The sequence below is a fragment of the Crinia signifera genome, chromosome 2 (genome assembly GCF_055691185.1).
Source record: "Crinia signifera chromosome 2, ASM5569118v1, whole genome shotgun sequence".
NCBI classification, from domain to species: domain Eukaryota; kingdom Metazoa; phylum Chordata; class Amphibia; order Anura; family Myobatrachidae; genus Crinia; species Crinia signifera.
In genome coordinates this window covers 278622412-278640168 of record NC_139218.1, presented here as the reverse complement: position 1 = coordinate 278640168, position 17757 = coordinate 278622412, and the positions used below count along the sequence as shown (strand labels likewise).

The window sequence follows — 17757 nt, the reverse complement described above, 5'->3', positions numbered from 1 at the left end:
AAGTGGCTCCTGGATTTGGCTGAATGCAGGTCATTGGTTGCTTGGTACTGTTTCCTAGCACGGCCACACCGATTTACATCGGGGTGGTCGTGTCGGAAAAATCGGGTCGATCGCATCGCATGCGATGCGACCGACCCGATTTTTTGATTGAATGAAATGTAAATCGGGTCCCTGGGACCCCATTTTACATTGGATTCAATGTAAAATATTCCCTAGACCCCCAAATTTAACGACGTAAACCCCACTCCACGATAGACGCCAACCCGTAGCGTGGCGAGCGCAGCGAGCCCGCGAGGGGCGGTGGTGCGCGTCCTCCGACCTTTTCATTCCCCTACTATCCACGTCGGCGTGGAGTTGAGAATAGAATAGTGTGGCGAGCGCAGCAAGCCACCGAGCCCGAAGCGTGGCGAGCGCACGCATATACCTGTGAAGTTATACGCGTCCGCTCGCCACGCTTTGGGCTCGGAGGCTCGCTGCGCTCGCCACACTATTCTATTCTCAACTCCACGCCGACGTGGATAGTAGGGGAATGAAAAGGTCGGAGGACGCGCACCGCTGCCGCTCGCCACGCTTCGGGTTGGCGTCTATCGTGGGGTGACGACGGGGACATCTATAATGCGAAATGGGTCATATTGGCCCATTTCACATTTTTTTAAAGGTGAGATGGACTTAATCAAGTCCATCTCATCTTGTGCCATTATAATGGCACAAGACCGACGCGATCCTCACGATTTCAATGTTAAAAAATATTTTAACACTGAAGCCTATGGAGAAATCGGGGGCATCGCGTCGGTCGCGTCGGGACCAATGTTAATGGTCCCGACCGACGCGATGCCCCCTATTTTGTACCTTTGACGGCTAAATGGACCTGATTTCAAAGGAAATCGGTCCATCGTGTGGATCGTGTACCTTAACTTAAAGGTACACGATCCACAAGATTGTGGCCGTGCTAGGAAACAAGTACTGGTTGCTTTAACCAGGACAGTCTCAGTGGAGTGGGTGAAAGCCAGAGTATAGGTTATTGAGAGAGCTGGGATGATGGTAATATTTGTTATTCTGAGGGCTTATATTCGCCATTCAGGATTTCCACTATTTGGATTAATTCAGTGAATTCCTTTTGGGCAGCATATGAGGTGGCTTCTCTGGCACAGCTGTGTGCCAACCTGCCCCCAGGTTTTTGATGCTTACATTTGTCAACTTTTACCATTTCAACACTTTTGCCTAATTTTTAGTCTTGTGTGCTCCATGCCCCCTGAGAGCACTTACTTGATTGTACTTGTAAAATGTATTAATGAATGCAAGGAAAAAACTCTATGTCCTTACTGCAGTTTTCCAAATCCATAAATGTACCTGTTACATTATCTTAAGAGGAATTGTTTTTCTACAAAATGAGCTAAATACACTTCTAATTCAATTCATGATCTATAGGGGGCGTATGCTTCACATGCACTAAATGTACTTGGTACATTATTTGAAGAGGAATTGATTTTATTTAAAAGAAAATAGTTAAATCCACTTCTAATTGTGTTCATGGCCTATAGAGGGTGTATGCTTTACATGCAGTAAATGTACTTGGTGTTATCAGGGCAGATGTATTAAGCCTGGTGAAGAGATACAATGGAACAATATAACGCACCAGCCAATAAACTCCCAACTGTCATTTTTCACTCATCTGATTGGCTGGTGCGTTATCTCCATCCACTTTAATCTCTTCACCAGGCTTAATACATCTGTCCCATTATTTGAAGAGGAATTATTGTTTTTACAAATAATGAGCTACAGTAAATCCACTTCTGTTCATGACCTACAGGGGGAAAATAGTTACATTTGCAGAACTGTACCAGGTACATTAGCAGAACTCTGGTCACAGCCTGCTGCCCATAATAGTTGCCGCCCCTGACATTTCTGTGTAATACTAAAAGTCATCTGAAACGTTGATTCTTTGCAGATGTTTCATATATGTCCAGTTACCCTTCTCTCAAGCGGAGGAAACTAGCAACAGTGCAGCCAGTGCTTTGCATCGAGGCCGCCACCGGGAAGGGGCCCGCATCCATTAGCTGTAGCGTGTATTTTACTTGCAAATACCTTCCAGGGACTCATTTTTAGAATGGGTGGGTTCCATGGGAATCCGCTCTGCTGAATTGTCCTGATACATTCAGCTGTTCCAATGGCTGCGACGCTACATGCTCCTGTACTGCTGTTTCAATGTGGGATAAGTAGAAACAAGGAGGCGGAGGTCTGCACAAAGCTGTATAAATTTGCAGGGGGTTTCTAGTATAGTCAGCCACACATGAGGGGGATCAGTAAATATTTTAGAGTTGGAGCTCCACAAGTAATTTCTTTCTCTCATGTAGGAGCCTAATCCTTAACCCTCCCTCACACCCTTACCCTCCCTGAAGTGCCAAAACCTAGCCTTCATACCCTGCCACATAAATTTAAACCCCCACCCCCTTGCAGTCTAAAAAAAAAAACATACAAATGAATAGGCAGGTTCTGATTGGCAATGAGAGCTCTCTCTGCAAATCAGTAGCTGCCCATTCATTTGTATGTTTTTTTTTTTTTCTTTTTTCAATTTACCCGGCTCTTGGTGCCCCCGCACCCCAGTTCCCTCCACCTGCAGCTGCCAGGGAAATTGAGTCCGACTGACTTTGCTTAATGCCTTAAACCTGACCTTCCCCTCTCTACAACCTAATCCCAAAATCCCCCACTGGTGCCTAACCCTCTTTTCCTGGCCGCTTGCTAGCCTGCACCTCATCCTAATCTTTCTGTAGTTCTGGTGTTCCTTGCTTCTCTTCCCAGCTATTATCTAACCTTATCCTTTCCCTAACCCCCCTCCTTACACACCCAGTACTTCCACCTGCTACTGTCTACCCCCCCCCCTCACTGCCTGCTCCTAACCCTGTCCTAGCCCCCCTGCCCAGAACTGACCCAGCTACTATCTAACCTCATCCCTTCCCTAACCCCAGCATTTCCTCCCCCCTCCTTGGCCTCCTGCACTGATCCAACTACTTTTTACACATCCTATCTAAGGGGCATGTGTAGGTGGTCTGTTGTTGCTATATGGGGAGTTCAAAAAACATAATATGTGATGAGACCCCAACATTTTAAAGTGAGGTGTCTCCGGGACCCACAATTTTTTCACTAAGCATGATCACTGATGGTCTAATACTGCTATTGCATTAACAGTATATGCTTTAAACCAGGCATATAAAAACTATGGACCTCCAGCTGTTGTGAAACTACACATCCCAGCATGCCTAGTCATAATTTTAGCATTCCCTAATCGCAAAACTGTAGCAAGGCATGATGGGACTTATAGTTTCCCAACAACTGGGGGGCCATAGTTTGGACAGGCCTGCTTTAAATGAAGAAAATACTAAACACAGTTAAAACATAGCAATGATTTTTGATCATGTTAAAATAATGTTTACATTTAATATAGGACAAGACGCAGGGGGAAGAATTTACCACAAAATTGTCAGACTAACGTACTGCAATGTGTGCTGCTAGTAGCTAGAATAGCATTAATGATGTTTGAGTATTTGTAGATGATGCAATGTTTGCTTACACAACATGATCACACCTGAATCTCCAGTTTATTATATTCACTAAATCGCTGTAGTGTGGTTTTTCTCTAGAAATATTTATTTGCATAACAGTGGATTCATGTTTTACATATGAATCATTAATCCCCATGGAGTTGCTTGCTGTAACAATGGCAATTATTCAGACCTTAATACTGGGTTGTTAATTTACAGCACCTTGCGACAAGTAATAGCCATCCTGTGAATTGCTGTGCAAGGCTTGCAAAAATAGTGTAGGCCTGCGATTAGCAGCAAATGTGTTATTTTTCCCATAGTGTGCAGCTCCAGATTTACTCGGCGGCTACATTAGAAGCAGTTGGATCAGGCCCGGAGCCGACGTCACGTGACTTCCCTTCAATGCCTGCATTTTCTCCAACACTTCCAGACAACAACCACAAACGCCAATGTACAGGCAATAAAAAAAAGTAGCACAGGCGGTATTTCATGCCCTACCATCCACTAGGTTGTGGTGGGTGAATAAATTAGTGGGCCAAGCATAGCAAGGCAACGTGCCCGAAGCATGGCGAGACTACGTTTTAGTGTCCATGTTGACTGTGACAAAATTTGAACAAAAAAAATGTGAAAAACCCCATTCCGACCTCCCCAATATCAACCTAATGACCTCGTCGACCTTACCCATGTCGACCAACATGCTGTCTACCCAATAATCCTAACCCGCAGGTACATATGGGCAGATTAGATTGGGCATGTGGTTCATCTGTATTTACGGTGACATGCTATGTAACTGTCCTTATGCAATATGTTATGTTCAATGCTGAAAGGATGCTGTGAGCCAAGGAGCACTGAAGTGGCTGCACATTATAGTATGTATGCATTGCACAAAGGGCTCTGTGCCACATTGCTTTCATTGTTATAACCAAACTCTTTATTTTACCTTAAGAAAATAATTGTGATGTCTTAAAACCTTATGATGTGTTTTTAAAGGATATCAAGGTATAGACTAGAACTTATAGGTACATGGATTTCATGTCAGTAGGTTGCTGCATTTCACATGGTTCCTAAAACGAATAAATATTATACTCTGAGTATATGTACAAGGCAGTATCAAAACATTGCCCTATAACCTGTATAGATAATCTCATGACAACACCCAGTGAAATAAATAACATTTACTGAGAGTATCTCATATAAGCTAGTGTTGTCCCTAACATTATATACCATATATATATATACACTAGAGTATAAGCCAAATTTTTCAGAACATTTTTTTATGCTGAAAAAGCCCCCCCTCGGCTTATACTCGAGTGAGGGTCCCGCTTGAGTCAATAAGTTTTTTCCCAGTTTTTTGTTGTAAAATTAGGTGCATTGGCTTATATTCGGGTCGACTTATACTCGAGTATATACGGTATATATATTTCTGTAGTTGTCTTTGTCACAAAGTGAATGTCAAGGTTTTATGGAAGTATAGAAAATGGCAATATGCAAAGTCTCATTCAGATCAGTGTAATAGAGGATTTACTCACACACAAGCTGCCCTGAGAACACTGCCGCTCGCAGTGCTGGTGATGCAGATTCCTGATGTATTATCAGAGCAGTTTTATGTTGAACAAGTCCTTAAGCCCCATACAAGGTGCGATTTTAGAAATAATCGCCGGGAATATGGCCGCTTATCCGTGTGTACAGGTCGCCGAGATATCCTGCAATGCTGAACAAGGGTTTATATAACACTTCACGTTGATTTAATCTTCCACAACACCAGACTAATCATTTGTGAATATTTGTATTTAAAGGTTTTGAGGAATGGATATAACAGTAGTGTGCCTTTTATAGAGTTTAGCTGTAGTGATAAACTGTAAGGGTGAAATATAAAGCTATCAGTCTGGTACTGTTAAGGTGCCCATACACTGTGCGATGCGCACTCCCGCAGGCATCTCATCGCACAGTACAAAAAGTATGTGCTGCACATACTATTGTACTGCCTTCTGATCACATCGCACGCAAATCGTATGCGTTGCGATCCAGCCCATAACGGGTACGATCATCACACCATGTATGGGCACCTTAACATATTAAACCAGGCATGTCCAAATGACGGCCCTCCAGCTGTTACGAAACTACGTGTCCCATCATGCCTTGCCACAATTTTGCTATTAAGGAATGCTGAAACTATGGCAAGGCATGCTGGGATGTGTAGTTTCACAACAGCTGGAGGGCCACAGTTTGGACATGACTGTATTAAACAGTTCAGAAATAAGTAAGCAAATTGTTGAACACTCCAGATTTTTTTTTTCCATTTTTCAAATTTGATACAAACTAAAAAGAATATATTCAGAACAATATTATTAGGCCAGACAATAATTTACAGTGCCCAACAAATAAACAAGGAGGCAGTACAACAGCAAAATACATTGGCCATGAGATAATTATTGTGACCCAAACATTTGCATGGTGTTCACAAGGGTCTCTAAAGATCTATAGATGTGGGCTGTCTACTTCCTCCCTCCCTGCAGTGTAGCAGAACACCTTGCAATATACACTGAAGCTTACAGAGCACCAGTAGTGCAATGAACTATTGCCCGTGAATGCCTAATAAGTTCAGTACTCACCCAGAATGGCTAGATCCAGTCACACATTTATTGTGATTGTTTCAGCAATATCCAAAATTCTGTATTTAGTCTCTTTTTTAAAAAAGAAAAATGTATCTACAATCTTTAATAGATATTTCTCTAGCCCCCTCAAAAAAAGAGATATGTCTGCCTTGCATGTTATACATGCTGCTACAGCACAGGTAGAGGTGTCTGTTGTGCATCCTAGTGTAAATCTTATGAAGAAAGTCAATTGTTCACAATAAAATCATATCAGTAGTATCAGGTTTCAAAAAGCTTATTAAAAGCTGTTCCAACTTCTGAAATCATGTCGCCTGTAGTCATTGAACGTCCATATTTCTGAAAAGCTTGGTGATTGCATTGTCTTGTGAGAGAACAGGCACCGAATGCTGCCACCACGAAAGGATTTTGACTGAAATACAAATCACAACGAATTTACAAGGTTCCCATTCTGTACAGATTATTGCAATTAGCTGTGGTAAAAAACAAACCCTGCAGAATATTTGTACAAGAGCTCATGGCATGGTTATATTGAAGTTGCACGAATGTGTGACTGGTAGAAACCGTTACTCTAGCTTAGCGTGAGTGTAAGTTTTAGATCTAAACCTATATCTATATGGTGGGGCCTCCATTGTCCCGACTTTTTTCTAGCATACCAACAGATGTTTTCAGATTCCGATTTGAGGAATTTAAAAGGCCCAGCGGTCATGGCAAGGTTGACATGCTACAGCGTTTAAGGTGCAGCAGATTTATTAAGCTCAATGAAGTGATAATCTTTTTTTTTTTTTTTTTTTTTATCACCGGTCAATCAGCTCCTACCTGTCATTTTTCAAACCAAGCCTGTAACTTCACAGTTAGGAGCTGATTGGCTGGTGATAAAAACCAGATACTTTATCACTTCACCGAGCTAATAAATCTGCTCTATAGTTCTCCAAAACAGGGTGATGCCTGTTTTGCAGGCGAGAGAGGTCCAGGCCAGGGTCTGTGTCAAACAAAGACTTCCTGGACCTGGGTGTCCAGATCCTACAGGAAGCTCAAGTAAGCTTCAGCTTATGCAGGCTGACCAGTGCCTGAAGCCATCCCGATTTGGGCCGCAATGATGATCTGAGGCCTCAGACGCAGCTCTCACATCTCAAAGATGCCTCCAGAATTGAAGTGATGCTTCCTTTCAGCTGTGCAATTTATTCTAAATAAAGCCCTCTTTATCATGTTCCCCTATCTATTCCTGAACCGGGACAGAGGCCACTGCTATCAGGTAATACAGTTACCATGAAGAGCATGGAGGTAGGTGGTACATATAGTAATTTCCACAAGAATTCCAGCAGAACTTTACCCGGAGCATCATATTACCTCCGGCGGCTTGCCTTCTTCCCACAACAATATCTTTCCCAAGGAGAAACAATGGACACAAACCCAGTTGTCCCATGATGTAAAAGAAATAGGACATCATTGCACCATGATCCAGTTCTTATGCTCACGTGCCCATTGAAGTAGCTTTCAGGTGGGCAGGGGTCAGAAGGGCACATGCGCTGTGACACATTTCTATCATACTGTAGCTAGCATTAACTTTTTCATCAAAATTGTGCTTCTATATGCTGCAAAAGCACTTGTTTGGGATCAGACCAAACAAGACCGTCTTTGTTACCACATGAAACAGTGAGCCTTGAGTGGCCATGGACCTGTCACCAGTTCACCAGTTATCCTTCCTTGGACCACTTTTAATAGGTGGAAACACCACATTCTAAGCACACCCCAAAGGACCTGCTGTTGTGACCCAGTTGTCTAGCCATTACAATTTGGTACTTGTCAAATGTTTAATACCTACTTATTTCACTTTACAACCAGTTATATTTTCTGACAAGGAGAGCTACCACGTGGCTGTGTTCTGAGTAAGTTCAGACCCATTGATGATGGATAAAAGGCTGTGATGGGGCCTAGCATACTGGTGTTTACTTTATTGCAGGAAGTGCAATGTTTGCTCCAGTAATTAGATCACACGGTCACATCACAACTCACCAATGATTAAATAGTTGTTCAAAATCACTTCACATCACCCATGTATTATGTTTACTGTATATAGTAACTGGTATTTGCTCTTCTACATTTATGTTACTGTAGCAAATGATTTAGTAATACTGTACATAAAACCTAGTGCTACAATTTAACGTGGATTCATTTGAACATACCCATTTATTTTGTCTGGCCCGGCAAGAAATGCCCAGTGTACCAAGACTCCCAGAGAGCCGGCCAGGAGATCTCCCTGTCCTCCACAACGCCGGCTGCTCCCTTCGTGAGTACACACTAAGACTTTAATAGAGAAGAAACTTAATTAGAAGTTGACATCATACATCTGTGTAAATAAAACTAAAATCCTTAATATAATTACCTAAGTAAGGATATCTAATTACAATGGCGCTGGCTTCGATATAAAATCCAGATTCTACCTTTAGCTTTCAGATCAATGGCGTAGACAAATGTTAGCACTAAAGGTGCCCATACACTAGTCTGACTTGTCCTAAGGACAAGTCTTACTAGTTTGCCCTTGAAAGACCCCAGGCAGCTCCCCATGAGGCTGCTTACGATTTGGCACTTGATGTGCTAAATTATACATGCAATAAAATCGCATGAGATTTATTGCATGTATATCCCTGGGGAGCCGTCAGGAGCGGGCAGCAGGGTCCCTGTGGCACAGGGCGGGCAGTGGGGTCCCTGCGACGCTGGTCATTAAGTCAGCAGGTCCGTGTGGCGACTTGGAACTAACTAGCAATATTCGCCGGGCGGCGGCTTGGGAAGCGCTGATGAATTTGAAAAAACACTGGGCGGACAATGATTGGCGGAATCTCAACCAATCAGCGTCCACCCAGTGTTTTAAAATTCAGCAACACTTTCCGCGGCCGCCCGGCGAATAGCGCTAGTTAGTTCCAAGTCGCCGCATGGACCCACTGAGTGACTTAATGACCAGCACCACATGGACCCCACTGCCCACCTCCACCCCCACAGACCCCTCTGCTGCACATAGATGTGTGACACCGGTGCTTCACGGCTAGGGATCGGACCAAAACATCGTAGGTGTTAAAAAGTGCCACTGATGGGTCCGATCCGACAGATTGAACCTGCGCACGGGACCGCGCTTTGGGTTGGTGGGGATGTCAAACAAATCCGATTTGGGCAAAGAAATTGGCCCAAATCAGATGTGTTTATGACATCCCCACCGACCCAATGTGCGGTCTCGTGCGCATCGGGTCGGATCCGACAGATTGAACCTGCAGCGGGTTCAATCTATCGAGTCCGACCCGATGAGCACAGGACCGCGCGGATGTCAAACACATCCGATTTGGGCCAATTTCTCTGCCCGATCTGTCTGGGTCAAGCAAAATCGGCCCAAATCGGACAAGTGTATGGGCACCTTAAAAACTGGGAAGAATGCAACAATAAAGCTGGGTACACACCTACAGATTTATTTGGCCAATTGTGTTAACAGATTTAACATATTTGTCTGAATGGCTTTTGTTTGTATTCCAGCATCTGGGAACAAATGGTAGATTGTCATCTGCTGTCATAAATTACCAGATTTTAGGTCCCACCAGACAGATTGTACAGATAAATCTGTAGGTGTGTATGCAGCTTAAGAGTGATGGACCCCTATGTTTGGGGAAGAGACTTTGTTGTGCCTACATAGTGGTGAGTACAAGATGAACTCATCCATTCAATCTGCATCAGCTGAGCACTTGGGAGGAGCCAATAAGCACAGGTTTTCTAGCTGATCGATCACCTGCTGCCTGCATATTCCCAACCACCCACAATACAAACAGAAATTTCAGGCATACAGCTTTATCTACCCATATCCCTGTAAACCAGTTTCCATAACCATAGATTATCCATCCCTTTCACACAAAGCTGACCCATAGAAAAGCAATACTTTTGTAGAAACATCACCAATGTAATTATGGCTATTCACATGGGCATATGTACAAACCTTTATCCCCATCAGAAATCAGGTCCCACTCTCCTTTCTGAACAATGGTTATATTTCCCATTGCTTGGCTTAGCCTTAGTAAACTTCCATGCTGGTCACTGCTATCCACTGGCTCAGTCAGCTGGAAGGGAAAAAGAAATGGACTGTAAAATTTTTATTAAAACCATCATTAACATTAACGTTTAAATTAAAGATCACTATATTTATAGTACATCAAATATGTGATCGCTTCTGCATATCTCATAGGATACAAAAGTAAAAGTTATAACAATAAACTAGGTTACACATAACAGGAGGCATTTTCTAGATTAGCAGTTCTCAATCTGTGGATCCTGAACCATACATGGGTCGCAACCATCTCAGCATGAGTCACGATTCCATGTTACTGATCATCAGGCTGAAGGCTTCTCTGATCTCTCAGTCAGTGATCCAAAGAGTCTGAAGTAACATACATTTCAATGCTTTCATAAGGCAGGTTTCCTGCCACCCTTTGCCTCCCCAAAAGTCTTCACAGCGGTACAAGATTTTACATTCACATGAATTATATATAATATACATACATATAAATACATATATTTTTAGTGGTGAAAAAAGATGAACCGACGTTTCGAAGCTATGTGACCCCTTTATCAAGGTGTACAATCTGGATGGAAAAACTTACTATGCAATTACTATCGCAAAGACTTTAAGTTCAAGCGGAACAAATTTCAAGTAGTCAAAGAAGACTATGAACAAAATCCTATCTACCGCTGACTACTGGGGGCGAAGAACGCCGCAAGTCTGGCCCCAGATCCACCCTAGGCTTTGCGTTGACAAAGAGAGGCATGTACCGGCCCGACTGCCTGTTCTAATAGCGACACCAATGCCACCCAAATAGATTCAGAAGGGACAGCCATCACAGCAGAGATGCCTTTAGGAGCAACGAAAAAGGCTCCAAAAATCACCACTGAAAAAAAGGTCAACCATCCGTAGCGGAGGCCAGAATTCGAGGCTTCACAAAAAGAAACACCTCGAAGGATCCTTAATATACAACCTGTCACAAAGGCATCTCACCGACACAGAAAAACGAGAAAGGTTTATCCTACAGTATGTTCCAATAACTAGCTTTAATGATTTGAACTGGAAGATCGACGTACAGTACATCGGTTTACCTGTAAACTTCGCTTGCACGATTTTTTCGAGATAAACCGGACACGCAAACTAGGATGGAACATCAGACCTTTATTAACAGTAGAAGAACACACTCCCAATTTGAGCCTCACAGAACCCCTCAATAAATAGTTTACCCATCTTCTGTTTGACTACAATCTGACCAAGGCTGATTGGTCCGCCTTCAAAAATCTAAGCGAGTATAGATATCATCATCATCCGCCCCGCTGACAAGGGGGGTGGGGTGGTGGCACTGGACATTGATTATTATAGAGACGAAATTCTGAACCAAATGTCAGATACCAGCACGTACAGAAAATTGGCATCAGACCAGACACTCGTTTACAAGCGAGAACTTGATAACATCTTAGAGACTGCAGTAAAAGATGGTCATATATCCGATAAATTGAAGACCGCTTTGACTCAACCATCCCATGGTCCCAGTTTTCTTTACTGTACCCAAAGCGCACAAAAATCAGACATGCCCTCCAGGAAGGTCCATTATATTGGCTAATAATTCGCTATACCAGCCAGTGTCTCAGTTTCTAGACTCAATATTTCAACCGCTGGTAATGTGGCAAACTACCTTTATTAAGGACACCAAGTTTCTCGCACAAATTAAGAACTGTGGGGTCCATCCTGGAGGGTACCATCATCTGTGTGTTAGATGTGTGTAGCCTCTACACGAATATACATACCCACATAGCGCTGGGTTACAAGTTATGAGAAACGTCTTAATTAAGGAGAATCTAGAATCCGTCCACATCGACCTGTTTATATGATTACTGGAACTCACATTGACAAGAAATTATTTCTTTTTGACAGCACTTTTTTTCTTCAGCTAAATGGCTGTTCAATACACTTGCGGTGGGGGCCGGGGATGGTTGCATGAACGTGGGTTGTCCCGGCTTCCATTCCCGAAGCCCCCCATCCCTGGCCTCCGGAGAGGCAAAGAGAGCGGCTGGAGAGGAGGTGGAGGGCGGGAGGATGGATGAGTACTACACCGGCTACGAGCTGGCCCCCACCAGCGGTCACACAGCACCGCAATCCCTTCCCAACAGGGAGGGTGGCCGGATGGAAAGCGGGGAGCATGCTGTGCCTCGTGTCGCGGAAGTCTGGCCACCACGTGAAGCTGCTGTTCGCGGCCAGCCTGCTGCTGATCATGCTGCCCAACACCCACAGGCTGCTCACCTCTTTCCAGTGCAACAAGCTGACTGAGCACCGCTCCACCACCTTCCTGCTCACGATCGACCCCCGACGCAGGCCACAGTCCCCAGCGGAAGGATGCTTCTGCCATCAGCCCATAGGACACCCGTGTGCCCTGGCAGGGCTGGACTGCAGGCAGAGGAGGGGTAAGGATGGATGGAGTAGGGAAACAGATGAGCCCCCCATCGGCATTGTGCGCCCCCCCCCCAGTCGGCCCGGAGGAGTGCATCCAGGACAGCAGGACCCCCGGCTGTACAACCATGATGGGAGGTATGGCCCCAGCAGCAGTGGACCTCAGCCCAGGGAGTGCCCAAGCACCAACTCCTGACTGTGCCCCCCCCCCCCCCCCCCCTGCATGTTGGCTCCCCCCCAGCTGCAGCTCCAGCCAAGGTCCTGACACTCTGCCCCCCCCTACAGCCTTAAGGATCAACCCTGTTGTGTGCTGTAGTAGAGATGGTCTGTTGAGTTCCTCTACTGCTGCCCATGAGCAGCATGACAAAGATGGCGCCGCAATATGGCTGCCTAGGAACTGTGCCACTCAGCCGTATGTAACCCAATGTCTCCCATCTCATACACTGCATAGCAACCTATAACTGTACTGTCTCTGCATATTTGTTACCTACCTGGCTGTTGCAATGACCAATGGTGCCGCTGATGGCTGCCTAGGCAATGTGCAGCTCAGCAGGTATGTGTTGCCTGTGTGATAACTGTACTGTCCCTGCTTTATTGTTACCTTCCTTTTGCTGTTGCAGCGACCAGTGTCGCCACTGATGGCTACCTAGGTGCTGTGCAGTTTGGCGGGTATGTGTTCCCTGTGTGATAACTGTACTGTCCACTTACCTGTTACCTACCTGGCTGCTGCGGCGACCAGTGGAGCCTCGAATATATGTTCCCTGCGTCTATAATCCCCAGGGTACATCTAGCGTATACCTGTATGTGTCATGTGTATCTGTACTGTCTCTGTTCACTATTTCCTAACTAGCTATTGCACAGTAATCCAAATCCAATTCCTAGTATACGCAAGTATACCTGGCGAATAAAGCAGATTCTGATTCTGAATAGGCAGCAATGTCTTGCAACCATCTTCATGTTCTCAGAGGAGCACTCAATGTTTTTTGACAACCCAGAGACAGCAGCAAATGTCCTACGGTACTCTAGATTTATCAACGATTTATTCCTCCTCTGGATTGGAGGAAGCTTTGAAGACTTCTAGTACAAATTAACAGCATGCCCTCACCTATTAGGATCACCTACCAGTACTCAACCACTTCATTAAATTATCTGGATGTTCAAGTGTCTATTTCAGGAGGTACATTACACTCGGCAGTATACACAAAAACAAAAAAGATAAAAATACGCTTCAGCAGCCACCACCCACATTCATTAGTGCGGGGGCTTCCTAGATCTCCTATGATCTGAGTAGCGAGGATCACAAGCAATACTGCCACACTGCCTGAAGAGCTGAACAAGATGGCCCGAAGGTTCACTGAATGAGGGTATAAATTAAAAGACCAGAAACAGCAGCTCCTAGGCAGGATCAGGGCAGAATTCTGTACATAGGGGGGCTTATAGGCTATCTCTGGTCACTTTAGCTCAGGCAGGATATGTACTGCATTAGTACCTGACCCCTCCTCTTACAGTCTTGTGAATTAACAATAGTTTCATATACCCAGAAGGGAATTATAGCCTGTAAAATGCCAAAGACCATATGCCCACTTAGGAGTTCACACTAACATGTCATGTTCACTTAGTTGATGCAAGTGTATTGCCATGTAACACAGCATGTATTTTGTTTCAGTTTTTTTCACTGCCATTCTCCTTCACGGAGCAGCCCGGCTGCGATGGCTTTGCCCATTGATACTATTGGCCATTACCAGGCAATGTTAATGCTATACGCAAATGCCGGCTCCCCGCCCCCTGAAGGAGAACATGTGTACGCTTTTCAAATATGTATTTAAGGTAAGATATTGCACTATTTTAATGTTTGTACACCCTTATAAAGGGATCACATGGTTTTTCAAAAAAATTCTGTGTTTGTATCGATATCTACCTGCCTTTCCAGATGGGGCAGGACTCTGAAAGGAGCTCATCGCTGCAATGGTTTAAGAAATGTAGTGATCACATTAGCAGTCACTTCAGTTTTATGCCTCCTCAATGCTGCTATGCATGTATGGTCTGCTCTCCAGACGTGGTGGTGGCCATTTTGTGGGGCTGTAATAATTTTTATTGTCTGATTGGGTCCAAAAGCAAAATAGTTTGAGAACCGCCGACCTAGATAAATTATCCAATTATTTTAAGTTCAAATAGTGGGTACTCTTTACCTAGAACGGCGCCCATCGGGGTGATCGCGGGATCGCGGGCAGTACATAAACGGCCGCGACGCGATGCCCGCGATCACCGCGATTTTCCCATAGGGAACAATGTTAAAAAGCCAGATTGACCGCGATTTTGCATTCAATGCCCGCGATTTTACCATAGGAATCAATGTTAAATGGGCTACAGAGCCCAAATAGGCTCAATTAACCCTTAAATGTCACCCCAATTTTTTGACGCCACCCCACGATCCACGCCAACCCGAAGCGTGGCGAGCGCAGCGAGCCCGCGAGGGGCGGCGGTACGCGTCCTCCGACCTTTTCATGCCCTACTATCCACGTCGGCGTGGAGTTGAGAATAGAATAGTGTGGCGAGCGCAGCGAGCCACCGAGCCCGAAGCGTGGCGAGCGCAGCGAGCCCCGCGAGGGGACGCGGATACCTTCACAGTTATACGCGTCCCCTCGCGGACTTCACAGGTGTCCGTGGCGACGCCGACACCTGTGAAGCCCGCGAAGGGACGCGTTTACCTGTGAAGGTATCCGCGTCCCCTCGCGGGGCTCGCTGCGCTCGCCTCGCTGCGCTCGCCACACTATTCTATTCTCAACTCCACGCCGACGTGGATAGTAGGGCATGAAAAGGTCGGAGGACGCGTACCGCTGCGCTCGCCACGCTTCGGGTTGGCGTGGATCGTGGGGTGGCGTAAAAAAATTGGGGTGACATTTAAGGGTTAATTGGGTCTATTTGGGCTCTGTAGCCCATTTAACATTGATTCCTATGGGAAAATCGCGGGCATTGAGGCATTTTACATTAAAATCGCGGTCAATTAGGCTTTTTAACATTGTTCCCTATGGGAAAATCGCGGTCATCGCGGGTACACGATTTTGATGTACCCGCGATTTACCCGCGATGCCCGCGATTTTTTACCCCCGACGCCCGCGATTCTGATCGCGGGCGCCGTTCTAGGTAAAGAGTACCAAATAGTGTAATAAAGATAATGACCTATAAGAGAAGAGACAAACAGCCTGTGTGTGTGTGTGTGTGTGTGTGTGTGTGTGTGTGTTTGTTTGTGTGCATCTTTGATCCTTCCTCTCCATTTCTGCTTGAGCAGAGGTCCTCTGTAGTATTGAGAAGTGAAACATCATGGATCCCAGAGAGGAACCATCACCTAGAATAAAAATCTGGGTACAGAGAATTCAGCTGACAGCTAAAGTGCTAGACTTCCTTCCTCTGTAAGCTACCATTGTCTATGCCAGGTACCCACCTCTCTCCCCTTGTCCACATCCTACCTAGTTTGCTGGTTTTAGGTAGTTATTCTTAAATTATGTTAACCTACATAAACTTTACTGCATGTTGCTAACTCTGTATATTATCTGTATGGCATCGCACAAATGACAGTATGTGGAGCTTTTCAAATAAAAGATAACAAGGTGTTTACCATAGCTTCATAAAGTCGGCTGAATTCCATAAAATTTGGTGTGAGGACAGCCCTCTGATAACCTTGGATAATAGAAGGTTGTTGGGCGATTAGCCAAAGTCCATCCTAAAATGGGAGGCAGCATTCTCTTAGTATGGTTCCAAACACAGTAATGTCATCCAGTAACAGGAGCGGGATACTTACTGCATCTATCACAAGAGGAATGCCTTTCACCTTCGCTTTTTCTATAATACCCTATAAATTAAGCAGAAACATTAAAATAGTTACACAAACTACTACATACAGTATAGAAGACATGAATCTGAACCAAGGTAACAACATAAACAGAATCAATTTAGATTGCAATTCCTTAAATCACAATAAAATACAGAGTTCTACAAAACTTTAGTTGTGTCCTCATATACCAGCAAGTTTAAAACCCAGTGAAGTTGTTGATTACCCCCTGTGTTATCCAAGCTCTTAAGCAGTTCATGGGGAGATGCACTGACAGGAGAGTGGAATAAAAAACATCCGGGAAAGCACCAACACACTGCTTAAGCTTCTGTATTGAGAACTACAGACATGTCCCTATATAACATTGCTTGTGAATGTGATAGATTCACACAGATCGCATACAGCATATTGTGGTGCCTACGACTACATTAGCAGCAATGAGGATGCAGGAGGGTGAACTATGCGGCGCCACACTACTATATGCAGCAACAAACTGTGTATGCACATCTGTACAGTTACAACGCATATGTGTTATGCAGTCTGCGTGCAAATTATTGTAGATTTAGGGAAAGACGTCCCTTTAGACATAACATGAGGCATACTAAATGAAACTTTTATACGATGGACCGTCTTCACAAAACAGATCTGCCTCAATGGAAGAAAGCCAAAAAGAAGTCATTTGAAGCTGGAGTACCAAAGTGCTATTCCAAGCAGCTGCTTTAGTCCCAGCAGCACTCACCAATGGCTGTGCTTACACATCTATAGAATGTGCTTATGTATCAGTGTTCATTCTAGCACCCGCTATCTTTGAGAACCCATGCAGTTCTTCTTCCCTGCTTGGGGTGTCCCTGTCTGCTGTGGTGTTTCTAGCACAGGTCTGGTTTGCATATCAGTGCTGATATACAGACCACACTGTGCTAGAAGCACTACAGCAGACAGCGACACCCCAGGCAGGGAAGAGGAACTGCATGGGTTCTCAAAAGAGAGCGGGTGCTAGAAGCTCACTATACACCTGTTGTTTCTAATCTGGTTATTGAAAACAAATGAAGTATCCGATTACCTTTGCGGTTTCCAGTATTGAAACGTCTCTTCCCAATCCTGGCCCTATTACCAGGGTATGCAGTCTTGGGAGCCATTTCTCTATCTCCTGTAAAGCATTGGGATGGTCCCTGTGTGAACATAAAAGGTCACTCAGAAGGAGAAGAGTTATATAAAAGACACAACATAAAACTGCTGGCTATAACATATGGTGACAAGTTGCTACGCCTTTGAGTAACAACTTTGTTTGGATTTAATATTTGAACAAACTAATAA

At 44.6% G+C, this 17757-nt stretch overlaps 1 protein-coding gene across 3 annotated transcripts in view; it reads right to left on the bottom strand.

The window, feature by feature from the left end:
• Positions 1-5309: 5309 nt before the first annotated feature.
• Positions 5310-17757, bottom strand: part of NAXD (NAD(P)HX dehydratase) — a 74117-nt gene continuing 61669 nt past the window's right edge. For all 3 annotated transcript variants that reach the window (XM_083168678.1, XM_083168677.1, XM_083168676.1), the window contains 6 exons: positions 17504-17612; positions 16414-16464; positions 16231-16335; positions 10128-10248; positions 8338-8458; positions 5310-6563 (listed from right to left, as the gene is read on the bottom strand). In XM_083168678.1, coding sequence (XP_083024804.1) covers positions 6413-6563; positions 8338-8458; positions 10128-10248; positions 16231-16335; positions 16414-16464; positions 17504-17612 — 658 coding nt within the window. In that variant the 3' untranslated portion in view covers positions 5310-6412. The remainder of the gene's footprint in view (positions 6564-8337; positions 8459-10127; positions 10249-16230; positions 16336-16413; positions 16465-17503; positions 17613-17757) is intronic.